Raw genomic sequence first — 18,652 nt, 5'->3', positions numbered from 1 at the left:
GTCATAAAAAGTTTGAAACTTTCAAAACTTTCTCATTTCATTCAGAATATGTTCATAAGGTCAGTGAATTTTCATGTCCTTTCAAGGAATGTTTTCGAGTATATCACAGAAAAGGAGATCTTAAAAAAAAATGCCAGATTCATGTCCTCATAAAAAAAAAACAAATATTTTTCTTCATACTTCTTCAATTTCTCCTAGATTCTTGGAAAAAAAGCGAACGCAATTTTAAATACTCGATATAGATCGAACATCATTCAAAAAAGCTTTTGTTATGAATATTTCTTCAACTTGTAATTGTTATATAATCAAAGCACATTTAGCTAATTTTGTTTTACTTTCAGAGGCTGTATATGTCCTTTTTGAACAAGAGAGGCCAACTGATCTCAATGACGCTGTCATCAAAAGGGCTATCCAGGACTGGTTAAGACTGGCCAATCAACGATTTGAATATAAAAAAAATAAACTAATGAAATTGAAGTATTTAAAAAATCTGTTTGTATTTATAGCATTATATTCTTTTTCTTATATTAAAAAAACATTGATTTTTCGTATCGAAAACTGTTTATTTTTTTCTAACTCCCATAAAAGATGTCAACTTATTTAACAGAGCCATACCAAATAATATTTTCAGAGACTTTAAAAAAATTATGACCCTCTGGAAATTTAGATTTAAAAAAAAATTTAAACTACTTGCTTATTTTCAACGAGGAATCAAGTCCTAAATTCCTTTTATCTATTTGCAGACCCCCTTTCATATATAAGTAATATAAAAATTTGTCAGACCGAATAGGTAAACTATTCAAAATCAGAGAATTATCAGATCTTAAAAAATTATTATTCATCATACTCACAATCATCAGATCTGATATAAATTTTAACTTCTTTAAAATAGTTATAATATGAATCTATATTTGCGGATCTTGTAAAAATATCTAGCCAAATCCTCTTTATGGCAACCATGATTCTGAATTTATCGAACGTACATTTTCTTTTAATTTTCAGGCAATGAAACTTTTTGAAAATCTTATGAAATATATTGTTGAGAGGTCATTAATATGATGTTATTGAAATAATTCCTTCAAAACCGTTCCGAAATTGACAACATTCAGACGTCAAAAACTATACAATTCAAAGACTTTTCAAAAACATCGAAAAAACGTTCATCTTTGAGTCTTCTGATAAACATCCAATTTCTTCATTCATGTAGACCATCTGAAGAAGATATTACATAATTTAGAGGTAATGAGTATCATCTATATATTATCAGATTGTTGATCTAAGGAAAATGTCAAAAATCTGATTATATACTACTACTACTACTACTAAACTAGTAGTAGTAGTAGTAGTATATAATCAGATTTTTGACATTTTCCTTAGATCAACAACAGATCAACAATATATATATATATATATATATATATATATATATATATATATCGGTTGTTGCCCGAAAACACATTGGGTCTTCCTGCTGAAACCACGTCTACGGTTAGTATTTCTCTGAGAGGGACTGTCCTTATCCTTATGATTTGTTTTATGAACAATTACCCTAGTTATCCTTCCGACATATATATATATCCTCAAGCATCTATTATATGTCAAACATAATACCAAGTTGTTTGTATCTTGAAATGCTAATATTTATATATTTTGCTTCTGCTGACTATTTAAAATTTTCTATTTGTTTTTTATTTTAGATTAAGATATGTTCAAATGTGCATTTTGTATATAACAAGGGTTAAGTGGTAGAGCACCTCCGGGTGAACTTCCCCTTGAGATTTCTTGTGAAATAAAGACCTTATTATTATTATTATAATTCAGGATAATCTAGAATTAATCAGAAATTGTACTTGTTGTAGAATGAATCAGAGATCATGAATAATAGAATAATAGTAACGATAGTGCTTACTCTGTTTTCGAAATACTTGTTTCATAATGACTTGAGAATGGCTACAAACAATAGCCGAAACGTCGTCATTACTGAATAGAAATAAAGAGTAATTTACTGGAATATATTTGGTCACCTATACCCAATAACTCAATATATATTTTGAAAAAAACAGGTAAAATTAAAATTTTTTGTTACAAATTGTACAGTTTCGAATATTTTATTTTGTTTTATCTAACAAAAATAAATAATTTGAGAATTAACTTTTGGAGCTCAACACGGAGTTATTATAAGGTTAAAATTGGAAACAGTATTTGTCACTTTTATGATGCTGCTCAATTAATTGATGTAGTAAATAAGTGCAAATGTTTTTGCAGATTGGCGATGAAGAAAGAAGAGTAATAATGGAGAACCCTTGGATTCCTGAATGGAATTTCAAATTTCCGGGATCTTGTGCCCGAAACCTCAAATTTCAATATGGATGGTTGTTAAGGTGGAAATGGCTGCTCTACTCCAAGTTCGAAGACGGGGCTTACTGCAGATATTGTTCATTGTTTTCGTCTTTTGGTGCAGGAAGATGCTTTCAGCCATTGGGTGTCTTAGTAAAAAAGCCTTTCAATCGTTGGAAGGACGCGGTGGAACAATTCAATAACCACGAAAATAATGAATACCATAAGCGCTCTTTACTTAAGGCTGAAGATTAGTTGAAAACTTATAGGGGTTTGATACCGAATGTCGAGGTGCGACAAAACACAGCTCTGCAGCAACAAATTATTGAAAATAGGAACCCAGTCCTACCAATAATTGAAACAGTAATTTTTTGTGGTCGGCAGGGTATACCACTTCGAGGCCATCGAGACCACGGGAAGCTTAATTTGGAAATTTGTCCTGTTGAAAATGAGGGAAACTTCAGAGCTCGTCTGAGATTCAGAGCCAATTCTGGAGATGAGGCTCTGAAAAAACATTTAGAAAAAGGTTCGAAAAATGCACTTTACCTCTCACCAAAAACACAAAATGAAATTATTTTGGCTCTTAACGATATAATGTTGAAGAAATTGATTGAGATGGTCAATTCCGCGAAATCTTCTACTGTTCTTGCTGATGGAACGACAGACATCTCAACACAAGAACAAGCATCAATCGGCGTTAGATACCTATACAACAATGATATTAAAGAAGATTTCCTTCAGTTTGTACCTGTTTCTGATTTAACTGGTAAAAACCTTGCGACAGTCATTTTGAAATCATTACGCGAGTTTGGAATTGATACAAAGTATTTGAGGGGGCAAGGATATGATGGGGCCGCTGCAATACGTGGAAAATTCAACAGAGCACAGGCATATGTAATGGAAGAGCATCCGACTGCAATATATGTCCATTGTATATCCCATAGCTTAAACCTTGCTATAAGTGTTCATGTTCAATTTCTGAGATCAGAAATAGCTGTGGGACTGCAACAAAACTATGTGTGTTTTTTAACACCCCAAAAAGAATGGAGGTTATTACAACAGCAATTGATAAACTGTTCCCTGAAGCCAAATCTACTCGTCTAAAACAACTCTGTCCAGCTAGGTGGGTTGAGCGCCATGATTCAATATTACTACTTCAAGAAATGTTACCTGCTGTTCAGGAGGCTCTTGAAGAAGTTTCACAGTGGAAGGATGTAGAATCAGCGTCGATGGCATCGCAGCTTTTATGTGCACTTCAGAGTTCATCCTTTATAATCATTTTGCAAGTGATGGCTAGAGTATTTTCCTTAAGTTTACCGCTTGCTCGATTTTTGCAGCATAAACATATCGATCTTTTAAATGCTATGAACATGGTGACTAATCTAAAAGGGACGATAGAAAAAATCAAAACCAATGCTGAAGAAGAATTCGCAACCATGACTATGGCTGAATTACTCAGTACCTCAATAAAAGCCCCAAGAAGAACTGGACGACAAAATCTTAGGTGCAACATTGAAACCGACAATCCTCGATCATACTTTAAGATATCCCTATTTTTGCCATTTTTGATCACTTTTCAATTTTGCCAAATAAGACGACTCTTTCTAGAATCACTACAAATCTGGATTTTTCTGCGGGTTTTAACAAACATATTTTTGAATTGATTCATATGAAAACAAAGAATATGGCCACTACTGATGAAGATTGTATTATCTGTGTGGATGTAATGTCAATAAAAACGCACCTTCTCCCGTTGAATAAGATGATTGAGTTCCACCAGTGCAAGGGAACTGGGTTATATGCACCTGCAAATTGTGTATTGGTGATAATTGCTAGGGGAATTCGACATAACTGGAAGCAGCCAGTGGCATATTTCTTTGTACATAATTCCTGTGATGTACAAGATTTACACTACGTTATAACCACATCCATAAGGAGACATGTAGGATTGAATGTTTTAGCATTGGTTAGTGACCAAGGCCCCAACTTCTACAAATTTTGTAATGAGCTTGGAGTTAATATGGATAAGCCATATTTTTTTATTGATGAAAGCAAAATTTATTATATATTTGATACCCCACACTTATTGAAGAGCACCAGAAATAATTTATTCAAATATGATTTCAAATTGGGGAAAAATGTAATCAAAAAACAATATATTGAAGACTTGTTTAATTTTGATGTGGGTAAAACGATTCGTCTCGTTCCTCGAGTATCAGATATCCATATAAATCCAAGCCCCCTTCATAAAATGAAAGTGTCTCTAGCTGCTCAGATATTGAGCCATTCTGTAGCTTGTGCTATGGAAGCATTAGTTACCTTTAATTTATTTTGGTCTGATGCTAGGCAAACAGCAGAATTTATTGGGGATATGGATAAATTATTTAACATATTGAATTCCTCCAATTTCAAATCAACTAAGATTTTGAATACGCCCTATCAAGGTAGTGAAGAGCAGGAAAACCATCTGTTGAAATCATTGAGCATTTTTGAAAACCTTAAAGTGTTCGAGGGCAATAAAGAAATCACAAATAATGTCAAATTCTTGAAAGGTTGGAGACAAACCATCAGAGCTGTGCTGATGCTTTGGGACGATTTACGTCCTAGAGTTAAGTTTATGCGTACCAGATTCATGAACCTAGAGGCCTCAGAAATTTTTTTTGAAAATATTGGGAGTCGGGGACGTTATGTAAGAAAGCCTACACCAATTCAATTTAAAAGGCTTTACAAAAAAATTTTTTGTCATCAATTTTTCAAGCATGTTGACAGTGGTACCTGATAGGCCTTTCAGAAGTGCTCAGTGATTTGGTAACAAAGAGACTATTCTGGCTGTGTACTAGAGTATATGATGAACGTTTTACCAAATTTTAGAATCAAATACTTGAAGTACAAATCATTTCTTTTTCATTATTAAACATTACTATTTTCCGAAATTATGACAGCTTATCCTAAGGATTACAACTACCCGAAAAAAATGTCTTATCCCATGTTTGTGGTTAGATGATAACAAAAAGTTTAGATAAACATAGGTGTAATATCTGCGAAGAGTATGGAAAAGTCAAAAAGAACTCCCTCATGAAACTATATTGTGCCATTCGAAAAATTTTAAAGAGGGTGAACTGTTTGGGAATTTAAAACTGCCTCTCAATAATTTTTATGAATTTATTGATAAATTAGATAACATATTCATCAAGTTATTTCCAGTAATACCAATTGAAAATGATGTTAGAGTAAAATTGAAAAGAGTGCTCCTCTTTTCAACATACGTGTTCTAAATCATTTAAAAATACTGTTTTGCATACATTTTGATGATTTGTGTAAAGTGCAAAATAGATATTTATTCATGATAATATGTTGTGTAAATGTATTATGTTTACTCTATTTTTACAATATAATTTGTTTTTATGATAAGTGATAAAACAAGATTTCTATTGATGTATTTGTGAATTAAATAGTCGCTTTCTGAAACATCAAGACGTACTGAAAAGTTTTGAGTGTCTTATACCGACCTCTACCAGTAATGCTGAAGTCACCAGAACACAGGAAGAAAGTTTTAAAAAGCTCCTGAATTTCTATCAGGAAGATATTCAAATTGGTGACATCGCTGCCATTGGGGAACTCCATATGTGGTACGAGAGGGTGAAAGATTTTTTAAATTAGCTAAAAGAAGGCAATCAATTATTACACTGCCTGCCATCAGGATGTTTTCCCCACTATCAACACCCTCCTGAAAATTCTTACCACTCTTCCTGTATCGACATCAACCAGTGAAAGGTCCTTCTCATCTCTTAGAAGATTGAAAACATACTTAAGGTTGTAGACTACTTTGCGCTGAAACTGCAATTCCGCTAGATGGAGCTACCCGAAAATTTTTGGTAGATTTGTACCTGGCACACCCATTCAAGTTGAAGAACCGCCTGTTTGGTATTTATTGCCCCTAATAAAATCTCAACTCTCGATGAAGCCCAGCAAAGAGTAAATTTGTGTTTCTGTAAACTTTAGAAATTCAGTTCAGTTAAGATACAGTGGCGTATCCTAGGGGGGGGGGGATAAGGGGGATATATACCCCCCAGAAGGAATATCCATTATATGTAACAACCTTATATATCACAATCTTATTATGAGTAAGCAAAATTCTTTGGAAAACTTCTTCAAAAGAAGGAAAATTTGTTATATTTGTTTAGTTATATATTACTAAATAAGATAATTACTGTAAATATTGTGAATACAGAAATGACAATGAACCACTGTCATGGACGTATATCGAATATGGATAATAGAAAAAAATATATGATTATCTCTGAGTGTATGATTTCACAGAGAAAGTCATAAATAGTGCATATTGAGATTTCTAGAATGAAAAATTCGAGAAGCTTTTGAGTTCTCATTTTATGCGCCTTTGGAGACCACAAAAGTGGGTATAGGAATATAAGACATGTGATTTATTAGGTTATTGTTGTCGGTTTGTTTATTTGGATGAGAATTTCTGATATTCTACTGAAATTCAAAATGATTATTTGACATTTGACACGTAAAAAAATTAGTGAAGGCAATAAGAAAAGAGTAACAGAATAGAAAAAAAAGATTGTATTTTGTTCTGTCTATCGGAACACTTGGGGTTTTTACAGATATATTCAGCTCATCTAAGTTCAATATTTAATAATTTTTTCAAATCGGATAAACTCGCTCGGCCATGTATAAGTATTGATCTTTCAATTTTTTTTGTAGTGATAAATTGAAATGAAATTTCATACAAATTGCAATTGTTCGTATGGTTGGTTGTCATGGAAATGTATATGTCCATAATAATTGTAGTTTGAAATTTTTTTTTCCCATTAATCATTTCTGATGATGCCTAAGCATGAAAGTACTTACTTTGCTGCGTAGGCAGAAAAAGTAATACTTTACTGATTGATATGTGTCTGCAAAATTGAAATTTGTTGTCAATCGGAGAAAAAATATTTTATAAGTGTATTTAAATTTCAAGAACTTTTTTTGGTAAGCGAGGGAAAGCCCTACGCGTTGAAGCATAAGTTCAAGATTCTGGCTCGCGAACTTGCATTCCTCTTGGAATTCTCCCATCTATTATCTCCGGGAGAATACAATTTTCATAATATCTCAAGGAAATATAATATACATATAAATAATTGCTTATAGGAATCAGCAATACTCTTATTGGCTATAGGTGAAGATAAGTAATATTCGATTCAATCATCTTTTGAATTGGTAATATTTCTTTTACTTCAGGTAGAAAAATTCTCAATATTTTTCACAATTCATTGCTTTAAATTCAAATTTGGAATAACGATTTAACGTTCAACTCTTCGAGTTGAAAGAGATGTATATTGTTCTCTTTCTCTAGGGCAATAAATCAAGAGAGTTGAGTTAACGAAAAAGATTATTTAAAAAAAATATTGCAATTTCTTAAACTTTTATGACATGAAATTTTCAAGGAGGTATGTATACAAGAATGGCTTCACGAAGCGAAAAATTTTTACTATAAATTTTTTCAAGTTAATATTAATGAAGGAAGTACGAGAAAATTTTTTTAATCAAGAATTGCCTATTTTCAGGGTTAAATTTAAATGGTAAATATTGTAGATAGAGTTTCGGGAATAGGGAGTTTTTCAAAAGAAATTTTTTTTTTTGAGAATTTTCTGTCAGATTTCTGAAATATTAATAATTTTCCATATTTCGGCAAAAATCCAGATACCTTTTTTTCATCTTAATTTCTTTATGACTTTTGAAATTTTCTTTATGATACTAAGCGCTCAAAATGTACTTCTCCAGACATCATTACGAATAAAATCAGCTAGCATATATATTTTAGGAACAGTATCGTTTCTAATTCTAACAATGATTTCATAACAAGTTTTCTACCTTTCCCTATTCTTCAGTGCAATATTGTCATAAACTAGTAATGTACACAATTTTAGCCAATCAGAGAAACCCTACCCTCGTAAATCATAAAAGTGTCATTCATCTCGAGCCATAAAATACAGTCCAAGATTCTATTGGCGTTCATGTTGCAAAAAGGCGTAAACCTTTGGGAGGCGTTCCAAAAAGCATAATTCCATATGAAAATCATCTACAATTAGAGCAAATCAAGCAATTTTAAAAAAATTTTTGCACCAATTCAAAACACATAATATCACTGAACATTTGTGGATGAGTTACTTGAAATGAGAAGTCTCTCTGAAGCTGAATAGTCATTTAAAGAAAGTGTTCAATTTCAAAGTTCGATTTGCGGAATACTATCGATTTTTTTTTGGAAATCGAGACGGGATCTTCAAGTTCACTATATCACGTCATTGTTCACTCAAAAAATGAAATGAATCCGACCTGTACTTTGGAATTGGAATGCACTGAAATTAGCACTGAAATAGCAGTGGTATGAACAAGGTATTGAACACCCTTAAGGAACACAACTGGCCAGCAAAGGTTGAACGCGCTTGCTATGCTCAATACTCACAGAGAGCTAGTTATCAATGATGCTGAAGTGTTGGACGAGCTGGCAAAAACACCTCGCCGTCTTGAATTTAGACTTTCTTGAATTATTGTATAGAGGAGCGTGATAGCAATTTTCACTTATAAATTTGTTCTCGACCGACACCGGTAGAATCTGATTTCGTATCGGCTGTCAGCGGAGAATCAGAACAGATTTTAATATCGATCGTACGTGCTATTATAGAAAAGTTTCAAAAGAGACAAATTAATTAATCTTCTGATAACTCATCATAATTAATTCTAATTAATTCTAATTTATTTTCATCTATCTTCTTCATCGTCATCTACTAGCGTTAGTGAACAAAATAATATTGAACAACTATTCGTGAATTGCCCTGAATTTATCATCAACCAGGTGAAGCCATAGGTACTTAAGGGAGGTAAATTCCCCTGAATTCCCTTCCTTGGAACCTCCTTTTTGTAACCAGATTAGCGGTGATTCGCCTAGGTTTCTTCTGCAGCCCGTTGGGGTAAGTTGCATTTCACAATTTTTCGGTTGTTCAATATAAGTAGCAAAATTCATCTGAAATTGACCGCAAACCCCTTTTTGCGGACAATTATTGGTGCCGAAACCCGGGAAAATATCTTAAAACCCCCTAAATTCAGTCTAATTGTAATTTCCGTTCATCTGATTGAATTCGTGATTTGATTGTCATTCATTAATTGGGTAGTTATTGAAAATTCATAACACGGTTATCTTATTGCGCGTCATCTGTTCATTATCTTCAACGATAAACTCATCGTCTGTTCTTCTTAGATTTTTCGGAATGAATTTATACCGATATACATACCGGGGTCATTCGACAATTTAAAATGCCGTCAATGGATAAATTGAAGGCCTCTTTAGCAACATCTGTCATCAAGCGCGAGAATGCATTTTCTGCGGCATCTACTCTTCTTAAATTAATAAAGGATTTGACCACAGAAGTCGATGTGGCCAACATGTGTCTGACTGAGTTGGTCAAGGTGGAAAAGACTTTCAGGGAGGCTGATGAGTTAGTTTGTCCAACTCAATTCTCAGCTAGAGGAGCCTGGTCAGATCGGATCACCATCAAAATTCGAGGCATTTTTTGAAATTTGCCTACATGTACGTGCCGCCCATAGTCGTCTAACCGCATCTACGTCTGTTAAGGCGCCATCATTGTCATCGGCTGAGCTACCTATTCCGCGGGTTGACCTGCCTTGCTTTCAGGGCAAGGTTGAGGAATGGCCCGGATTCATCGCTCTATTCGATGCCTTAGTGCATCAGAACAATTCCCTGGCGCCCGTTCAGAAGTTTCACCTCTTGGCATCTACCTCTCTGGTGAAGCAGCATCTGTCATCTCTGGCTCCATTGATCGTAATGTGCTAATCTTCATTGCTAATCTTTATGCAGATAATACATTAAATAGAAAACATGTTCAAACTACCATCAGACTTATGAAAGAAATGCTTTTAGAACCTTTAAAAATTTTCAAAAAATTTTTGGCAAAATTTGATCTCAAACTAGAAATTTCAAGCTTCTTTCATGCTTTAGAAAATATTTTTGAAGATTTAGATTCAGGTTTAAGACTTTGGAAGCTTCAGGATACTTTGTTTTTCCAGAAGAAATTATTGTTGGAGAACGTTTAGAAACTATTCATGATGAAGTTATATGTAAAAACAACACAAGCCAGTTCATACCGATCTCGAAAGTTTTAGGAAATTTTTTTCAAATTCCTGATTTTTTTCATACCATCACGAAATACATACCGTCTTCACTGAATGATACCAATATACGCAATATTGTCCTAACCAAATTTTGGAGAGAAAAGGTAGATTTACATACTGAAAATGAATTAGTGTTGCCTTTATTTCTCTACTATGATGAATATGAGACTGGAAACCCATTGGGATCCCATAGTGGTATCCACAAATATATTTTTGTGTCAAATTTGAAAAAAGTGAAAAAGTAAGTATTTTATCATAATCTAAGGGTATCCCAATCCGTGGTAAAAATAAAACATTATTTTTTCATTTCACAAAAGTCGGTGCTTTGATAGCTCGCCCTTAACAACACCAGAGCAACCTCAACACCATATGGTATTCGAGTTCAACCTCAATCCATCGAAGACCTGAAAGAACAAGGCTACCCAGCAAGAAAAATCACCAGGATGAAGGAGAGAGAAGGAAGAGAACTGCCAATGATCCTTATGGATATCGAAAGGAAATACAAATCAATTTACGAACTACCGAAAATAAGAAAGATAAATGTTGAAATGGAGGGACTACGAAGAAAAGGAATCATCCAGTGTCACCGTTGTCCAGCGGACACGTGCAAAGAAACTGCATCGCTGAATACATCTGTTTAAAATGCAGCGAAAACCACTTTACGCACCTTTGCGAAAAAAAAAATAGCACACCGGCTAAATGTGCAAACTGCGGTGGAGCTCACCCCGCAAACTCCATCAAATGCCCGAAGAAACCATTGAAAAAGCTACCGGACAAGTTAAATCCATAAAGGGCCTAACGATTGGAAAAATCTCTCGTCTAAGTTGAGAAGTCATGAGTATAATGTGAATCTTTCACTTGCTGTAAGAGTTGGAAAGAATTAGAAATTCGATTGAAAAGCGGAAACACTATAGACGAAAAAAATTCAAAAATGATCAAAGAACAAGAAGAATATTGGAGTTTTGGATGCGGGTTTTGGAACGAGTTGTATCCCTTGTAAGGACGCTAGGAGTGCAATTTTTAGCTGTAAGGATACCGGAAAAAATGACAATTTCTTGAAAATGCTGGAATTTTTAGCACTTTTCGATCGTCTTATGAATGAACATTTGCGGAGATCTGCTGAGAATAGAAAATCTGTTAATTATTTGGGTCCACAAATACCGAATGAAATGATTCAATTGTTAGTAAATGTCATCAAAAACAAAATGCTGCACTCTGTTAGAAATGCTAGATATTATTCAATTATTTTAGACACAACGCCAGATGTTAGTCATGTAGAATAGATTATAGTCAGAATTGTGGATTTACAAAAGTGTTCCACAAATCACTCTGCGAATAACGTCGAAAAAGAAATAGTAAAAATTTAGCATTTTTTAGGAGTTGTTCCTTTAGGAACAACCACAGGAGCTGATTTTAAATATATTATAGTCAGCGAACTAAAAATATGAGAGGGAATCAGAGGTACGATAATGCAAGTAAAATGAAGGGAAAATACAAGGATTTATAAAGTAGGATTTTGAAAAGGAACGTCGAGCCTTTTATGTCCCTTAGAGTGTTCATTCCTTGAATTTAGTGGTGAACGACGCTGCATTTTCGATGAAATCAATTAAATTTTTTGATTTGATTTAGCCAATATTTGTTTTTTTTTTCGGCCTCCACTCAAAGGTGGGATATTTTGAAACAGTTCCTTCACTGACAGTCAAGCCATTAAGAAACACGAGATGGTCTAGTCATAGATGCCTTGAAACCTGTTCGATATCAGCAGAAGGAAATTTATCATTCACTAAAACACCACACTAACGGGCACTAGGTACAGGCTTTTCTACGTGTCTTGAGACTGAAAGCATTTCAAACAAAATTTATAATTTTGAATTCATCATGGTATGAGGTTCTCTTTAATATTGATTAAATAATTATTATTTAATTTGATTTGTCGGCTGCAACCAGCCAGTTGGAAGAAACAAAATTTTTTAAAAAATAAATAAGTGATTATGGTTACGAAAGAATCTTAAATGATGCGAAAGATATTGCCACAAATTTGGGATCAATTCCTTTCATTGAATCGAATGAGGAACAAATCAGAAGAAAGCCTGGACAATTTGATTATAAAGCTCGTGATGAAGTGATACTAGATGCAAGCCAAAAATTCAAAATAAGTTTTTATTATACAATTTTGGATAGGGCATTATTACATATATTACATTACATTATTCAATGTAAATATGTTGTCAATGAAGACGGACGGAATAAATGTCGATCTGCGTGCTAATCCTCACAAGTGTGGTGGATGTAAGAATTCGGGTGTGAAAAGTGGGCTAAAATGCAAAATTTGCCCTAAAGTATTTCACCGTAGTTGTGCTTTGAAAATCAAAAAGTACTGTGATGAAGATCTTACAACTTTCTTCGATTTGAAATCTGACGAAGAGGAATATCCGGATTTTGAAAATCTCGATTCCGATGTACACATCACAGGGAATTCTTCAAATCGAGATTTATTACTGAGAATAATTCAGGAACTATAGAATAAAAATCGTTTACTTGAGAAAAATGCAAAATTATTGAAATATAAAATCTTAACATTGGAAAACAGGTATGTAGCCAATGTGCTATGAAGAAATCCCACATACGTAATGATAAGATAATCAAATCAGATAGGAAAACTGTAAACACCGACGAATTTTGAACTCGTGGAAGAATATCATTGCCTTCTGCACTTGTATTATAAATAACTATTTCGAAATCGAATTATTCGAAATGACAACCTTTAATAAAATCTTTGTCAAGAAAATATTTTCCAAAAAAATCTGAGGTTTTAGAATTTGAAGACATTGAAAAGATATGTATATCATCCTCAATATTATCACATCTTATCTTTTTATCTAATCTGAATTTTGGCAGGACATGATCATAATTTTGGGACAAAATTGCAGATGAAATTAATTATCAGATATTCTGGTGCATTCAGAAGAATCGAGTTGAACAGTATAACAATAAATAATTATCAACCTCTCACCTACTAAATAAAGGAGAAAATATAATATCCTTGAAATGACATGGAGGATGGAAGAGCTTTTCTGTTGCTGAAAGTTATGTAGAACTGCAGCACAGAAAAAACTGGATATTGCTAAAATTTTGGCTAGCTATATTCTTGCATAGAGTGTTTAATATAATATTAAGATAGTGCTGAGGCCACTAAACCATAGAGGTTATACCACTATGTGACTTTTGATATGTATTCTCTGTAGTTAGTTAAGTAGCAACTAATAGATGTTAGCGGGAACAACGGTTCCATGATTAAGAAATAAAACTTTTAATTATCAAAGTAATCGGAGTTTTAATTCAACAAGTTGCAAAGTAAAACATGGTGTCAGGTGAAAATCTGTGATTATATCCGCCTAGTAAAGGATTCACACTATTATAAACCATAACCGGCAAGATAAGGTGAGGTTAAGTTACCACGTTCACGTTTCAAGTTTGATAATTCAGGATGGAAAAATATTTCAAACCGCCAGAACCCCTAAATCTAGATGGGAATATAGCGGAAAACTGGCGTAAGTTTCAGCAGAAGTTTGAAAACTTCATGAAAGCATGTAGTCTAAACGAAGAAAGTGAAGAAAGAAAAGTAGCAGTTCTGTTGAATTTTGTTGGCGATGATGGCCTCGATCTTTTCAACACGTTTGAACCTCTGACGAATCAACAAAGAACACTACAAAATGTGCTTGGACAGTTCAAAAACCACTGTGAACCAAAGAAAAATGAGATCTATGAACGATTTCTCTTCAACAGCATTGTACAAAAGGAAGGACAGACTTTCGATGCATTCCTAACGGAATGAAGAACAGCTGTAAAATCTACTGGATACAGTAAAGGAGAAGAGATGGTCAGAGACAGGTTAGTTTTTGGTGTTCATGACAAAAGCACCCAGGAAAAATTATTAAGAGAGCCAGATTTAACTCTTAACAAGGCAATTGATATATGCAGAGCACGGGAAGTAAGCAAACAACAACTGAAAGTTCTACAAAATGAAAATTCTACAGTCAGTGCTGTGAAAACTACCCTACAAGAATGCGGCTACTGTGGATACAGGCATGAGAAGAATAAGTGTCCAGCGTTTAAAAAAACGTGTGCTAAGTGTAAAGGAAAAAATCATTTCGCGCGAGTTTGCAAAAGTGAAGTGAAAGAAATGCCAAAGAAAAGTAAAAAGAAGGTGCATGAGGTAGTGCAAGAAACCCCTAGTTCAAATGGAAGTGAAGATGAATTCTTTATTAGTTCGGTGAAGAAGAAAGAAGGTTCATCGAGGAAGCTAGGTAAAGAAAGAAGTTGGATGAAGGCAGTAACTATTAATGATAAGATGATAGAATTTAAGTTGGATACAGGTGCCGAAGTATCAATTATACCACATAATATGCTAAAGTTAATTGATGTTGAGAAAATAGGTAAAACTAATATTTCATTAATATCATACGGAAGTTCTAAATTCAAATTAGAGACAATAGGTGAAATTGAACTTACCTGTAAAGTGGGGAATATGAGTAGCAAAGTCATGTTTGTAGTTGTGAATGCGGAAAATCAAGTACCTCTTCTAGGTCTGCAGGATTGTATTAAGTTAAATTTAGTGAAACGAGTAGATCAAATTAGATGTGATGAATCAATAGAGTACAAACCTATGGAAAGTGTTGATGACATGGTTAAACAATTTCCGAGAGTTTTTGAAGGCCTTGGTAAATTTCCGACCAAACATCACATTTCTCTCAAAGAAAATGCAATACCTAAAATAATACCTATAAGAAGAATTCCTAGAACGTTAAATAATCGCTTAAAAGAAAAACTTGACGAATTAGAGATAAAAGGTATAGTAAAGAAGGTAGATAAACCTACTGATTGGTTGAATGCTCTAGTCATAGTAGAAAAAGTTAACGGAGACATTCGGTTGTGTTTAGATCCGAAATATTTGAATGAAGCGATAAGAAAAGAACATTTTTTGATACCATCAGTAGATGAAATAAGTTAAAAATTATCAAGAAAAAAATTCTTTACAGTTTTAGATATGCGTGATGGGTATTGGCAGATAGAATTAGATACACCCAGTTCTGAATTGTGTAGTTTTGGTAGGTACACCGTTTGGTACTTATCAATTTCTGAGAATGCCTTTTGGTATTTCCTCAGCTCCTGAAGTTTTCCAAAAGAAAAATTACGAGTTGTTTGGTGACATAAGCGGTGTAGGACTATATTTTGATGATTTAATTGTCACGGGAGAAACCGAAGAGGAACACGACAGAAATTTACGATTAGTTTTGAATAGAGCCATCAAATATAATGTGAAATTTAATAAATCCAAAATTCAGTATAAACAGAAATCAGTCGAATTTTTAGGCCAAATATTCTCAGAAAAAGGAATCAGTCTAAATGAGAAATATGTTAAAGCAATAATGAACATGAAAAATCCTGTTGATAAAAAGGAGTTGTTGAGACTCTTGGGAATGGTAAAATTTGTAGGAAAATTTATTCCAAATTTGTCATTGATCACTGCGCCTTTAAGAGATTTAACAAGAGATGATGTGAAATGGCATTGGAATAGTAGTCATGATGTTTCAATGAAACATTTGAAATTTTTATTGACTAATGCTCCTGTACTTAAATTTTTTGATACTGAGAAAAGAATTTCTTTAGAAGTCGATGCTTCAAAAGACGGGTTAGGTGCTTGCTTATTGCAAGAAGGGCATCCGGTAGCATTTGCTTCCAGGAGTTTAACGAAAACGGAGCAAAAATATGCCCAAATTGAAAAAGAAATGTTGGCAATATTGTTTGGAGTGAAAAAGTTCCATCTGTTTATTTATGGGTTAGATGTCCAAGTTTTCAGTGACCATAAGCCATTGGAAAGGATTTTTCTTAAGGAACTTCAAGCACTGTCGCCAAGGATTCAAAGAATGCGGTTAAAGCTCTTGAATTATAAATTAAATGTAGAATATAAACCCGGAAAGGAAATGTACATTTCGGATACTCTATCAAGAGCCTATATTGAAGGAAAAAGTGAAAATACCGACTGTGAAATTGATTATGTAGTTCATTCTATTGGGAAGTGTTTACCTATGTCAGAAGAAAGAAAATCAGAGTTTAAAACTGAAACACTTAGAGACCCACAACTAAGCCTAGTAGGTAAATTTGCCAATGAAGGGTGGCCACGAAAAAAACACAAAATCCCTGATTGTGTTTATAATTATTATAAGCTTAGAGAAAAAATAGTATTTGTTGATGGATTATTGTTTTTAGAAAATAAACTTATTGTGCCTTTAGTTTTAAGATCTGAAATGTTAAAATTACTCCATCAGGGTCACCTAGGAATAGAAAAAACCAAAGCTAGAGCTAGATTGATATTTTACTGGCCAGGACAAGCATCTGATATAGAATCATATGTAAAATGTTGCAAAATTTGTGAGAAGTATTCGAAAAAACAATGCAAAGAACCACTAAAGCAATTTCCTTTAGTCAAACGGCCATGGGAAATGATAGGAATAGACATTTTTTCATATGGTGGTAAATCGTTCTTAACAATGTATGATGCTTATTCCAACTGGCTGGAATTACTTAAGTTAAGAGATAAAAGTGCGGAATCTGTCATATGTAGGATTAAGGATGTGTTTGCACGATTTGGTACCCCTGATTTGTTGATTGCAGACAATGTACCTTTCAATAGTGCACAATTTAGAGATTTTGCTAAAGAATGGGATTTCAGTCTTACTTTCAGAAGCCCTAATTATCCAAGATCCAATGGATTGGCCGAAAAAGCCGTGGGAATTGCAAAGTCAATGTTAAAAAAGTCCTTAGAAGAAGGATCAGATGTTCATACAGCTCTGTTAAATTATAGAAATTCTCCTTTGAAACACATGGGTTACTCCCCATCACAATTGTTAAATTCAAGGATATGTAAGACTAAGGTCCCTATAGTGACAGATTTGTTGCAACCCCAAATTTGTAAAAATACTTTAGAAAGGATAGAAACTAAACGTGATAAATCCAAACATTATTATGATAAAAATGCAAAAAAATTGGATCCATTACAAAGTGAACAGAATGTTTCTGTGTATAATCATTTGAAGAAAACTTGGGAATCTGGAAAAATTGTAAATCAACATGTAAACCCAAGATCATATATTGTGAAAAATTGTACTGGTAACGTCCTCAGAAGAAATAGAATTGATCTGAAGCCGTCAAATAATGAATTCATAGAGTTAATAGTTAATGATGAGAGTCTATCTCCAGAATATTTGAGTAAAACTCAAGATAACTTATCTCGAGCAGATGATTCAGGTCAATGTACTTCTGGTGATGATACACCTCTTGAGGATATAACAGTTAATGTAAATTCAGACAAAGTAACTTCCAGATCTGGTAGGCAGATTAAGAAGCCAGATAGGCTTAATCTTTAAGAGGGAGGATGTTTAATATAATATTAAGATAGTGCTGAGGCCACTAAACCATAGAGGTTATACCACTATGTGACTTTTGATATGTATTCTCTGTAGTTAGTTAAGTAGCAACTAATAGATGTTAGCGGGAACAACGGTTCCATGATTAAGAAATAAAACTTTTGATTATCAAAGTAATCGGAGTTTTAATTCAACAAGTTGCAAAGTAAAACATAGAGTAGTCAAATATTGAACGTTCCCATTATAAATACAATTGACAAAGGTACTACAAACGTAACCACTTCATACCTGGATTATCATTCAATGTAGGGATATATTATAAATTCTAATGTAACAATCAAAGTTTTCAATAATTGTACTTTCAAAAATATGGACTGAGAGTTCATTGGTAATTCTTTACTTTAACGCCCCCTCGTATTTTTCACTTTTCTGTTATTTTTCAGCGAAAATGTGCATTTTACAATGATTCTTGATGGTTTTCGATGATGGCAAACAAGTATTTTTGCTGATTTGTTGAACGGGATAGGGAGTGAACAGGGGTGCTGGGTGGGTAAGAATTTTTGAAGAAACGTTCTACAAATTTTATTCAAAAATATTTAAACGTAACCTAACATAACCATAACCTAACATAACCATAACCTAACATAACCATAACCAAACCTTATATAACTGCACATTTGTGATTCTGTAAA

The 18,652-nt window shown here is 33.5% G+C and overlaps 2 protein-coding genes across 2 annotated transcripts; both read left to right on the top strand.

The window, feature by feature from the left end:
• Positions 1-2,272: 2,272 nt before the first annotated feature.
• On the top strand, positions 2,273-3,441 carry LOC123673380 (zinc finger MYM-type protein 1-like). Its single transcript, XM_045607867.1, has 2 exons — positions 2,273-2,286; positions 2,607-3,441. The coding sequence occupies exons 1-2, from the start codon at positions 2,273-2,275 to the stop codon at positions 3,439-3,441; spliced, it is 849 nt and encodes a 282-aa protein (XP_045463823.1).
• A 418-nt stretch (positions 3,442-3,859) lies between these two features.
• Positions 3,860-9,081, top strand: LOC123672266. Its single transcript, XM_045606298.1, has 2 exons — positions 3,860-6,150; positions 8,758-9,081. Exon 1 carries the CDS (start codon positions 4,007-4,009, stop codon positions 5,114-5,116), a length of 1,110 nt encoding a protein of 369 aa, XP_045462254.1. The 5' UTR covers positions 3,860-4,006; the 3' UTR covers positions 5,117-6,150; positions 8,758-9,081.
• Positions 9,082-18,652: the final 9,571 nt, after the last annotated feature.

The sequence above is a fragment of the Harmonia axyridis genome, chromosome 2, assembly GCF_914767665.1.
Source record: "Harmonia axyridis chromosome 2, icHarAxyr1.1, whole genome shotgun sequence".
Classification (NCBI taxonomy): domain Eukaryota; kingdom Metazoa; phylum Arthropoda; class Insecta; order Coleoptera; family Coccinellidae; genus Harmonia; species Harmonia axyridis.
This window is presented reverse-complemented; position numbering and strand designations above follow the sequence as displayed.